Below are 13,132 nucleotides of genomic sequence, written 5' to 3' on the forward strand. Positions count from 1 at the left end.
GAGTTGTGCACGCCTCATTGAGGTGCGCCACTCTGTCCTCGGGCGGTGTACAGTGACGTCTGATCAAAGGAAGTTGGGTTTTTTTTTTTGGTAGGGAGGGGCTTATTTTTGTTTCCTAATAAAGTATAGCCTTAGCGCTGTGAGTCCTATTCTTATACATTAATCATAATGTAGCTTTTGTTATACATTTGAAAACGATTAGCAAAGTTTATTTTATTCAAGGGAACATCGCTAAAGAAGGCTCAGTAAAGCGGAACAAGTAAGTGGTGTCTCTAAGTTCGGGGAAAGTGGTTGGGAGACGAATTTCGTCACCGTCAGCTCGGTAGCAATTTACTCCGTTATGTTTACGTGAAATGTAATAATGATAAATATTTTGATGAGAAGGTTATGCTTAGCTTTATTATGCGAAAAGCAACAAGTGCGATTGATGTCCTTTTTTTCACGTCATGAATAAACTTCGTAGCCTCGTCACGCGCCCTCATCGTTCACGAAACCAACATTAGCATCAGCGCGCAGGCTACCGCAATGCTACATCATGTACTAACTAGCTAGATTTAAGTTTTTCACTTTTGCCTCCGACCACTTTATACTTCTGATGTCAGCTGTCTAGATATAGGCCTATAAGTAACTTCAATATATGAAATGGCCTTATTGTCTGAGGTCACTTCATAAAATCGTGCAAGGTTGTCCATGCTGACTCGCTTGGCTGAACCAGGCCGTAAAGTAAATGTGACAAATAGGAAATGACTCGTATAGCTTGCAACATTGTAACCACATTCTAATTAAAAACCTCCCTCTCTGCAACATGGTAACTATCTAGTCTACTCTGTAACAACACTCACTTTTGTAACATTGTAACTGGTTGGTGTTATTCTTCTCTAAATTGATGTGGACAGACTTCCAGGAACCTACTACTCTTATGACAGCAGTCATGGAAGTGTATTTTTATGGTTTGGTAGTTAAATATGGTTAAATAATTTGATTATGTGATTATTAATCAGTGCTTAAACATGATTTATGAATTTAATTAGTTAATTGGAGCTCAGAAATGGACAGACACCACAAATGCTTACAGTATTATTCATTCATAACAAACATAACTAATGGTGATGCAGATTGTTTTAACAAAGTATCGGTCAACAATTTGGACACACCTACTCCTTCAAGGTTTTTTACATTTTTAAAATTATTTTCTACATTGTAGAATAATATTGAAGACCTCAAAACTATGAAATGACACACATGGAATGATGTAGTAACCAAAAAAGTGTTACACAAATCAAAATATTTTATATTTGAGATTCTTCAAAGTAGCCACCCTTTGCCTTGACGGCTTTGCACACTCTTGGCATTCTCTCAACCTGCTTCATGATGTAGTCACCTGGAATGCATTTCAATTAACAGGTGTGCCTTGTTCAAAGTTAATGCCCTGGAGGGTAGGAGCGTTGGGCCAGTAACCGAAAGGTTGCTGGATCGAATCCCCGAGCTGACAAGGTAAAAAAAAAAAAAAATTGGCCCCTGAACAAGGCAGTTAACACACTGCCGAAGCCATGGATGTCACACCTCTCTGATTCAGAGGGTTTGGGTTAAATGTGGTAGACACAACTGACTAGGTATCCCCCTTTCCCAGTCTGGAAAATTTTAAGAACTTTGAAAGTACCTTCAAGTGCAGTCGCACTTGAACTGGCTCTTATGAGGACCGCCACAGGAAAGGAAGACCTCTGCTGCAGAGGATAAGTTCATTAGAGTTACCAGCCTCTGAAATTGCATCCCAAATAAATGCTTCAGAGTTCAAGTAACAGACATCTCAACATCAACTGTTCAGAGGAGACTGCGTGAATCAGGCCTACATGGTCGAATTGCTGGAAAGAAACCACTACTACAGAACACCAATAATAAGATACTTGCTTTGGTCAAGGAACAAGCAATGGACATTAGACCGGTAGAAATCTGTCCTTTTGGTCTGATGAGTCCAAATTTTATATTTTTGGTTCCAATCGGCGTGTCATTGTGAGATGCAGAGTAGGTGAACGGATGATCTCCACATGTGTGGTTCCCACCGTGAAGCTTGGAGGAGGTGGTGTGATGGCTTGGGGGTGCTTTGCTGGTGACACTATTTAGAATTCAAGGCACACTTAACCAGCATGGCTACAACAGCATTCTGCACCGATACACCATCCCATATGGTTTGGGCTTAGTGGGACTATCATTTGTTTTTCAACAGGACAATGACCCAACATACCTCCAGGCTGTGTAAGGGCTATTGGGCCAAGAAGGAGAGTGATTGAGTGCTGCATCAGATGACCTGGCCTCCACAATCACCCAACCTCAACCCAATTGAGATGGTTTGGGATGAGTTGGACCGCAGAGTGAAGGAAAAGCAGCCAACAAGTGCTCCGCATATGTGGGAACTCCATCAAGACTGTTGGAAAATCATTCCAGGTGAAGCTGGTTGAGAGAATGCCAAGAGTGTGCAAAGCTGTCATCAAGGCAAAGGGTGGCTACTTTGAAGATTTCTCAAATAAACTATATTTTGATTTGTTTATTACTTTTGTGGTTACTACATGATTCCATATTTGTTATGTCATAGTTTTGATGTCTTAACTATTATTCTACAATGTAGAAAATGGTTAAAAAAATAAAGAAACCCTTTAAATGAGTAGGTGTGTCCAAATATTTGACTGGCACTGTAATATTAAAAATGTAAGAAATAAATTGTGGGCCTTGTTGGCATAGTTGTGGTTAGAGCGTTGGACTAGTAACCGGAAGGCTGCGAGTTCAAATCCCCAAGCTGACAAGGTCCAAATCTGTCGTTCTGCCCCTGAACAGGCAGTTAACCCACTGTTCCTAGGCCGTCATTGAAAATAAGAATTTGTTCTTAACTGACTTGCCTGGTTAAATAAAGGTAAAATAAATAGCCACACCAGATGGAATACTGCATGTTACTGCTGAATTTGACAATATGGCATCTATGTGAATCTGACACTGTCAATTATTCTTTCTACACCTCTCAGATTTGACCCTTCAACAGCCTCAGGACTAACATCATCTGTGAGGAAAAATAAAACCAGTGTGTAACAGCTCCACTGTTGATTTCTCCTCCATCTAACCAGTAAATAATTCTTTAAGACATAAACAAACTGCCACATGCAACAATGTCCATGGCCCTGAAGCAAGTCTTCAACAAGGACAGGACATTCCGGCCGAAGCGTAAGTTTGAGCCCGGGACACAGCGCTTCGAGCTGCACAAGAAGGCCCAGGCGTCTCTGAATGCAGGCCTGGACCTGAAGCAGGCGGTAGCACTGCCCCATGGAGAGGACCTGAATGACTGGGTGGCCGTGCACGTGGTGGACTTCTTCAACCGCATCAACCTCATCTACGGCACCATCAGCGACTCCTGCACCGACCAGACCTGCCCCGTAATGTCTGGAGGGCCCAAGTACGAGTACCGCTGGCAGGACGAGCACAAGTACAAGAAGCCCACAGCCGTTCCAGCCCCAAAGTACATGAGCCTGCTGATGGACTGGATTGAGGTACAGATCAACAACGAACACATCTTCCCCACCAACGTCGGTATGTACAAATAATGATAACTAGGTACATGGGCTGGGATCAGCATTGTGATAAATGGGTTTAATGTTTTGGCAGAGTTACAAAAGAGAATCTTGATAGGCTGAATTCCTTGAGTTTGCTTTGTCATTACTAAGTGCAACAGCTGTATTTGTTCATCTAAAAAGAGCCAGAAATTCTTAACCTTCCATTCTTCACATCCTCCCACCACACAACTTGGTATCTGACTAGCTGTAGAAACAGCCAAGCAAAAGCATTAGAAATTGGTCACAGAATCCACAGTAGAGTATAAATAGGCATGGCATGTGCACATGTCCCTGGAAATGCATTGTTAAAATGCTATTAGAATTGTGTAAATGGATGGACTTCGTCTATTGCAGACCTGCCAACATGCATGCATTTTGCGTACCAACTACGCAATTCTCTATCCATGTAAGCAGGTACGAGATCCGAGTGAAAAGTACGCAGAAATTAATAGGGCCTGTATTTTTTTAAATGTAATTTTAATAAAATATATCTACTGAGAAAATCTAACATCTCAATTCTCGAGCTGCAACACACAGACATGTACGGAGTTTGTGTCAACGGACATGGAGATTAATACATCATTATTCGACGTAGCTACACCGTGTCTGCCCCTCCTGTTTGTTGTGATGCTGAGTTTGCCGACTGTCAGCTGTACGTAAACACAGGACAAATCCATTTTCGACTCCGTGTGTTGTGGAAAGGTAAACACTAATTGTTTCAAGCTAACCTTAGCGAAAATAAAATGGGCATTCAGTGCCAGCAGTTCACACGCATTTGCTAGTGCAATAAATAAAATTTAAATACGAAAAATAACTGGTCGCATTTGTGCGATTAGTTGTATTTTCCACGTAACATTACGAGGATCACCCAACCCGATATACTGTAATTGTAATTATCATCCACGTCACAAAAAGCATTACAAAAATATAATAAAAAATAAATATAAACATATATTGGCATTAAATGGAGTCGGGAGTTTAGAAGACTGCGCGAAGAAGGATTGAGTGTCCGGTTTTAGCTATAGAAGCAATGCTTCTAAAATGCCTTTGCACTAGATTTGAGATTTTATCAACTTCGAAAAGGATGTATGTGCTGCAAGGAAATACAATGGGCACCTTTTACATAGGCTGAAACACCGGACTCTACTAGCGAACAGCGTTCAGATTCCCTTTGCGGTAGCCTACTTAAGCTTTGTGTAGATAGTTTGCGTTCTGTGTCGATGCGATCATTTGTTTTTGTGTTTTCAAAATGATTTTGCTTTTAGTGTTTATTATGAACCATGTCTAAAAAGCATCAGACTCACAAACAGCGTGTGCTATGGGAAGTAAACTCAAATTTGCAGGTACTCTAAAAAGTTGGACAGGGTTGGCAGGTCTGCTATTGGATGGATGAAGAAAAATATGAATCATCTGTCCTGTGGTCATTTTAAAGGCTCACATATCTCCTTCAAGTGATACAAGCATGATCCTGTAATACACAAAAAGTTGAGAATTAATCTGACAAGTAGACTGATTCAAACACTAATGGTTGAGAGCATGACTGCTTTTGTTTACTTTACATGTTTCAGGAGGACACATTCATATTGTTTTGTCATCTTTTGTTTTGTTTTTGAAGGTACTCCCTTCCCCAAGACCTTCATGCAGGTAGCTAAGAAGATTTTGTCTCGCTTGTTCCGTGTGTTCGTCCACGTCTACATCCACCACTTTGATCGTGTGAGCCAGATGGGTGCAGAGGCCCACGTAAACACCTGTTACAAGCACTTCTACTACTTCGTAACAGAGTTCAACCTCACAGACCATAAGGAGCTTGAGCCACTGGTGAGTGAGGAAAAACATCATTTAATTGTCTCTTGTTGGTATGTGAGCTGATAAAACAATTGCACAAGCTTATAAAGGCAAGGATACATTTTAATTTCCATATAATTTCTTTGACATTACATGGCTTTTGTGTAAAGGAATCTGCCTTTAGTTATGTCTGTTTTGCACCCTAGAATTGTGATCTTTACGAGCACATTTTTGTGCTTTTGCTATAATAATATTGCTAAACTACAACTCCTGTCTCCTACAGAAAGAGATGACATCACAGATGTGCCACTAAGGGAGCGCCACTGACCACTTGACACATTCCCCCTTGAAGACTAGTTCCGTCCATGTAGAAGAATGAAACAGGAAACGTAAACCAAATCTAAAAGAGTCTTTATTTTTATAAACAAGTACTGTAATCTATTTTAACCATGTAGGTCTTTTTAACCAGGAACCTTGTAAGGCATTCTGTTCCTTTTAATGTTTTGAGCATTTTATCAGAGCACAGTATTAAGAGATCTTTTTTAATTTGAAGCTGAATCATTCCTGTCATTTAGTTGTTCTCATATCTTAAAATAATATATGTATGTTTGTACATATCTAAGATTGTAGTATGTGGTGACATTAAACATACTCATTCTATGTTCCCACTCTAAACTCAGTGTCTAATGTTTAATTATAGAATGGGTAGTTTGGATCCTGGATGCTGATTGGATGAGCAGCGTTTGAAGCCGTGTTGTATTACCATTGTTATTTTTCCAGAATATACACTCAAACTAATATAATGTTTGTTAATTAAATCTATGGCATTGTTTTGTAAAAGCAATAGAATAACTGAGAACAAGGCCTGTAGAGCGAGACCAACTAACATAATAAACCAGTCGTGCAGGTCTTAAGTTGGTCCACAAGGTGGCATAAAGAGCACACAAATATGGCTGGTGTAAGGGTTGTGGAGTTAATATGTAGCTGGAAGCCCATTCAGTTTAATATATGCCATTAACCTCATCCTAGACTTATAGATCCATTGAAGGGGAAACGTAGAGCTTGTGACATGATTCGGAGTAATTATCTGATTTAAAACGGTTATGCAAGAAACGGTATGGACTGAACTGTTATAATAAGGAAGACAGCGACTTTGTTGTAAATGTTTTCTTCTGTCCTCCATAATTGCTCAAACTAAGAAGGAACACTACTTGGCCTTTGCCAGATAGGCTTGGGCACAGTGGTCTGGGGTGGATTAACAGGCCATGATATTTCATAATGAACAGTATTATGTCACAGCCAGTGAGCGTTAAAGGGAAGAATGATTTTCATTCATAACCTGTCCTATTCCTTTTCGATGGGGACAGGTCATTATTGGACACGCATCAAATTAAATGCGTATCAACTTAACCATGACCTGAACCCACTTGACTTGAGCTAAATTAATCCAAGGACATCACATGAAATTCACCTTCTTGGATGAGTAGGCTCCTCAAAGGTAGGTCTATCGGTTGTCAATCTGGTCTCAGAGCATTTTGTATTCTGTATGTAAATCCGAGACACTCCATTTAGTATGATATGTTCTGTTTCGTATGATTATGTAAGACCAGGGGTGGAAAAAGTACCCAATATTCATACTTGAGTAAAAGTAAAGATACCTTAATAGAAAATGACCTAAGTGAAAGTCACCCAGTAAAATCTTACTTGAGTGAAAGTCTAAAAGTATTTGGTTTTAAATATATTTAAGTATCAAAAGTAAATGTAATTAATATATATCCTTAAGTATGAAAAGTAAAAGTATAAATTATTTCTAAATTCTTTTATTAAGCAAAAACCACAGCATGATTTTCTTTTTTTTGTGTTTAGTGAGTCTGCTAGATCAGATGCCCTAGGGATGTTTCTTATTTTATTTAACTAGGCAAGTCAGTTAAGAACAACTCCTTATTTTCAATGATGGCTTAGGAACAGTGGGTTAACTGCCTGTTCAGGGGCAGAACCTTGGGATTTGAACTTGCAACCTTTCAGTTACTAGTCCAATGCTCTAACCACTAGGCTACCCTGCTGCCCCAAGTTCTCTTTAAGTGTGTGAATTAGACCATTTTCCTGTCCTGCTAAGCATTCAAAATGTAACAAGTACTTTTGGGTGTCAGGGAAAATGTATGGAGTAGTATAAGTACATTATTTTCTTAAGGAATGTAGTGGAGTAAAAGTTGTAAAAAATATATAAAAGTAAAGTACAGATACCTAAAAAAATATAACGACTTAAGTAGTACTTTAAAGTATTTTACTTAAGTAATTTACACCACTGCATAAGATAGATGGTTACTTAGTAGGGAGTTGGTCAGGATGGGTGGGCGTATAATGTGAATGTCTAGCAACCCAAAGGTTGTGTGTTCAGATCTTATCACTGCCAACTTGACCATTTTAGCTAATTACCAACTTTTCAACGACTTAAATGTTAGCTAACCCTTCCCCTAGCCTTAACCCTTTAACCTAACTTTAACCCTAACACCTAGCCTAGCTAACATTAGCCATCTAGCTAGATTTCTTAACATATCATACGGTTTGCAAATTCTTAACATATAATACAAATTGTAATTTGTAACATACAGTATCATACAAAATGGGTGATTGGCAACCACAAATTAATACATACCATATGAAATGTAACACATCATTCTAAATGTAATGTCTTGGATTTACGTCCAGAATAATACAAAATGCTCTGAGACCAGGTTGCAAAACCTGGAAACCACCTTTATTTCAGGCTGTCGTGCCAAGAGTACCCACTGGCCATGTTACAGGAGTACATGACCTCTAGCTGTGAGGGGAAGAGGATTATTTCTATCTGCCCTCGGTCAACAATATTACATAGCAGGTTCTAATCAAAACTCTCTCTGCATCTGCTTGACTATGTAGTCTCAGTGCCAACTCACAAGAGTAATTTCCCCTCATTCTTCCCTACAGCCACCATGTGACTGGTCTCCCTGCGTGAGCTACGTGTGAGACCGACCGGAGATGATTTGACTCATCTCAACCTGCTTGTTTTTTTTGTGTGAAATGTTTTAGACCAGACTGGACTCCACTCGACATTTGGAGAATTGGCATGAAAAGGCGGAGTTTCAACTGGATCAGGGCGGGATCAAATTAAATAATTTCCGTAGCACCAATCAAACGTGAATTTACTCAACTCTGTCTGAGTTGTTGCAATGACAATGTGTTTCTGCTGTTTTTAATGCACATGTCATTGTTAACACGGTGGATTATGTGACTCAGCAAATATTAGGCTGTGAGTGCACACCCTAACGGTTTCATGACTTGCAAGTCAGTTTGCCTCATGTATGGTCCTCTGTATTATCTCGCAGACTGAGTGTCAGTACAAATGGTCTTATTTCAATTACAATGAAGTTCTAATAGGATCATATTCCTGTTACATAGTAGGATATTTCAATAAAACATGTGCTTGGGATGTCTGTAATATTTAGGACTTTATAATGAAATATTCTCAAATGTACACAGAAAGGGATCAAAGTGTCAATTTGGGTTAAAGTAGAATTTGGTAGTGACAGTATACAGTACTTTATTGTGTATGTATAAATATGTCATACTATTTGCATGAAAAACAGCTGACAACGTCAAGAAAACCATGCGCATGCTTCAATGGGGCAAAGGTTGTTGTGATTCTAGATGGCCGGATAACAAGCAACAATGACAATACGTTTCGTGTGTGGAATCGTGGGTGACTCGTTTCAGCTAGTTCTATCTTGTTCTTTATACCTTGTCTTGTTTTAAGGTGTTTTGACTGATGTCACTTCTGTGCAAATATGTCTCAAATTCGCTAACTAACCAACAACTGTCAGGATATATTTGTGAGACAAGTGCTCATCATTGTGCAAATGTATTTACAGTATGTTTTCAATAGCCTAAAATCGAAGACAAAATATGGTTTACGTTGTCAACAATACCCAGTCTGTTTTTCCCATAGTTGCGAATGAGTCGCTTTTGTTGCTAAACAACCATCCCATCGATCTATGCTACTCATTAAACAATTTCCTTCACAATTCGTGGTTCTACTTAAATTTGAAGCCCCTAAATATATATGTTTACTAGATAAGTACAAGGATAGGTACCGTATAACTACAGTGTAGGAACATATTATTAGGCCAACATAGTAATTACTAAAGTTGCCTGAAATGTAAGATAACACATATATAAAATGTACCTGAATACCATGCAAATACAGTTTTAGGGACAACGCAGAGAATTCTTTCAGTTAAGGTTGTCTGTTGGTTGAGCGGTTGGTCTGAACTAGTCCGACATTTAAGTGAGATCTTCAAATAATATACAAAATTCCAAACACTGTAGTCCTTAGTGGACTGAATATTTATTAATTTCACAGCACATTTGAGCAATTGTTCATGTCCTTAGTGGGAATATCTTGGAGAGAGTATTGGGTGGGATGTATCATGTGTGGTCTCTGGAACCTATAGCTTAGTGATATGTGTACTTTTGGTGCTATTATGTCTTTATCCTAAACTAAAGTGTCATTGGGACTTGTAAAGGTGCTATTTGGATAACATGTATTGCTATAATAGTATTTTATTTTGCTTGAAAGTTGTAGTGTTTCCTTTCCTTTAAAGGTGGCCATGTTTTCACATGTCCTGGGAACCTCATTCTAAGAAAAAGTGTGTGTAAATCTTCACCATGTGACGTTGATCGCTGACTCCTTGGAAAAACCCAGCAGCCAAGATGAAACAGAAGAGGACTGCTAACTGCAGCACACTCATCTCTCTTGTGCAGAGTAATAAGCATGTGTGCACACATTCACACACCTACTATACATACACACTTAGTTGTATACATCACAGACACACGTGACGTGCATAACTGGACATGTTGACCCCCCCTGAACAAAACATTTGGGGGGGGGGGGTTAATTCCTCTACAGTACTTAGTGTAGTTGTAGGCCTAATGTATGTACATACTTGTTAATACTTACTGTAAGTATGTTGTTTAAATCAATTAACCTGTTATGTATGTTGTCTTGAGCTACTACACATAAAAATTCCAGCTATTCTTTTACTTTTCCTGTTGAAAATATTCCAAGTATAAATACAGTAATGTACACACATTTAATGGGGGACAAATTCAAGGATTTGGCCATTCAAGAAGTTTGCAGAGGTTGGTAGTTAATGTATTGTGCACGTTCTGATGCATGTCAGTCATACATCACTCAGGTGGTTACTACAAATTGGTGGTGAACGAGTAACTCATACTTATGACTGTAGCACACAAAAGTGCTGTATAAATGCAATCCATTATTGTTATCATCCTCTCAGCCACACCTCCTGATCTCAGCCAATCCGTGAGCAGGCAGAAATATCCCCTCTCTGAAAGACTACCCCCTGGGATGTTGTTATTGGAATGAGGTTGCCACTTGAAGCCTTTTACTATGCCCCTGCTACTGTTACCCCATAGTGCCCCTCCACAGCCCCATGGTTTGTTTTCCAACCTAACCTTGGATTGCATCATGTGGTCCTGGCCCTACTGAGTAGCAGCCAATCCCTTTACATAATGTTTGCTGCAGTTTAAGGCCCAAGTATATGGGCCAAAATACACTGAGGGCCCGGGGAGAGGGAAGGAGAGAGAACACAGTCACAAGATGTTCCTGTTCTTATAAACAAGTCCTACAAGGAAAATAGCACATACAGTAGCAAGTGTTTCATGGCCACATAGTAACAATAGGCAAACAACAGAAAAAACATGGTCTACAGGTTTGGGTCATGGCAATAATTCAACATATTTTGCACAACCATTAAATAAACAGATCAAATATTTTGGGTGTGGCATAGGCTACAGTGCCTTCAGAAAGTATTCACACCCCTTTACTTTTTCCACATTTTATTGTCTTACAGCCTGAATTTAAAATTGATTTTGTGTCACTGATCTACACACAATAACCCATCATGTAAAAGTGGAATTTGAAATGTCTTGGGTCAATAAGTATTCAACCCCTTTGTTATGGCGTGCCTAAATAAATTCAGGAGTAAAAATGTGCTTAATAAATCACATAATAAGTTGCAAGGACTCATTCTGTGTTCAATAAAAGTGGTTAAAATCCAATTTAGCATACAATTATCTGTAAGGTCCCTCCATCGAGTAGTGAATTTCAAGCACAGATTCCACCACAAAGACTAGGGAAGTTGTTTAGTGACTTGTAAAAAAGGGCACCGATTGGTAGATGTGTAAAAAAAAAAAAAAAAAAAAAAGCAGCCGCTGAATATCCCTTTGAGCATGGTGAAGTTATTAATTAAACAAATGGAATACAGTTAAGCACAGGCAAAATCCTAGAGGAAAACCTGGTTCAGTCTCCTTTCCAACAGACACTGGGAGACAGATTCACCTTTCAATAGGACAACAACCTAAAACACAAGGCCAAATCTACACAAATCTACAATCTTTTGCTTACCAAAATGACATTGAATGTTACTGAATGGCCTAATTACAGTGTTGACTTAAGTCAGATTGAAAATCTATGGCAAGACTTGGCAAATCTATGGAAAATGGCTTTCTAACAATGATCAACAACCAACTTGACAGAGCTTGAAGAATGAAACCAAAAAATGATGGGCAAATATTGTACAATCCAGGTGTGCAAAATTCTTAGAGACTTAACTAAAAAGACACAGATGTAATCGCTGTAATTTCTAAAATGCATTGTCTCAGGGGGTTGAATACTTAACTAGTTGAATTTTTCATACATTTTAATACATTTGAGAAATGTTCTTCCCCTTTGACATTATAGAGTATTTTGTGTAGATTGTTGACCAAAAATGATACATAAATCAATTTTAATCCCACTTTGTAACACAACAAAATGAGGAAAAGTCAGTGGGTATGAATACTTTCTGAAGGCACTGCATGTAATGAGTAACTTTATAGAACTTGCTAAAGCTCGTTCTTAAACATTTTGAGAAAGCAATCCATTGCACATGATCAAAATAAATGGGGTGCCTCTTTAACTCATTATGTCAATGTTGCTTAGGCCTAACGGGAAGATACAGTAGCTCATTTCAAAATGTTTTCATTATCACTGCTGTGAGAGACAATTGATTGCCTGTATACCACCTCCTCAGCAATTTCTGAAACGTGCGATGCTAGGTCACGACTCACTAGATAACATGCCATAGATAAGAAGGCGACGCGTCATTTTGAGCCCCACATTGTTAGCTAAAAAAATACATATTGTTTTGCATGTTATTTTGGTATTAATACGTGTCACATATCAGTTTGCAAACAGTGTAAAAAATATATATATAATCATTGACTTAATAAAGCCGCGTACAAACATGGTCTCTTTTTTGATTTCTTGGGTAAGGCAGCTCCAAAATGCAGGTGTTTCAGCCTAGCTCAGTGCTTTCTGTGTTGGTGGGGCACCCAGCAGAAAAATACGGAGCAAAGGGGTTGGTAATGTTCTCCAGTTGCGCCGTGATTGGCTCAGTGTTCTGTCACTCATCGGGACACTACGTCACCTCCAAATCTAAGGGTAGAGCTTGAAAATTCAAGCCCCTTGGGTGCTGCCATAGAGTTACATTAGAAGTGCCCATCCAAGAAGGCTCAAGGTCATTGGCCACAGAAAAAAGTCAAATCACATTATATCTACAGTAGCTTTGATTGGACTGATGTCAACATCATACTTTCAAAATCTTAGCTAGTAGTCATCAACATAAATCAAGTCGACAATCTACTGA

At 38.9% G+C, this 13,132-nt stretch overlaps 1 protein-coding gene across 1 annotated transcript; it reads left to right on the forward strand.

Moving 5' to 3' along the window:
- The first annotated feature begins 76 nt into the window (after positions 1–76).
- On the forward strand, positions 77–6,056 carry mob3a (MOB kinase activator 3A). The gene is made up of 4 exons (XM_024421506.1): positions 77–259; positions 3,015–3,573; positions 5,212–5,414; positions 5,665–6,056. Exons 2-4 carry the CDS (start codon positions 3,156–3,158, stop codon positions 5,692–5,694), a joined length of 651 nt encoding a protein of 216 aa, XP_024277274.1. The 5' UTR covers positions 77–259; positions 3,015–3,155; the 3' UTR covers positions 5,695–6,056.
- Positions 6,057–13,132: the final 7,076 nt, after the last annotated feature.

This window comes from Oncorhynchus tshawytscha, linkage group LG05 (assembly GCF_018296145.1).
Source record: "Oncorhynchus tshawytscha isolate Ot180627B linkage group LG05, Otsh_v2.0, whole genome shotgun sequence".
NCBI lineage: Eukaryota > Metazoa > Chordata > Actinopteri > Salmoniformes > Salmonidae > Oncorhynchus > Oncorhynchus tshawytscha.

Excerpts from the sequence above, each read along its gene's own strand:
- mob3a (XM_024421506.1), top strand. The coding sequence starts at position 3,156 with ATGTCCATGGCCCTGAAGCAAGTCTTCAACAAGGACAGGACATTCCGG. Across the intron at positions 3,574-5,211 it reads CATCTTCCCCACCAACGTCG|GTACTCCCTTCCCCAAGACC; the intron begins GTATGTACAAAT and ends TTGTTTTTGAAG. Across the intron at positions 5,415-5,664 it reads ATAAGGAGCTTGAGCCACTG|AAAGAGATGACATCACAGAT; the intron begins GTGAGTGAGGAA and ends TGTCTCCTACAG.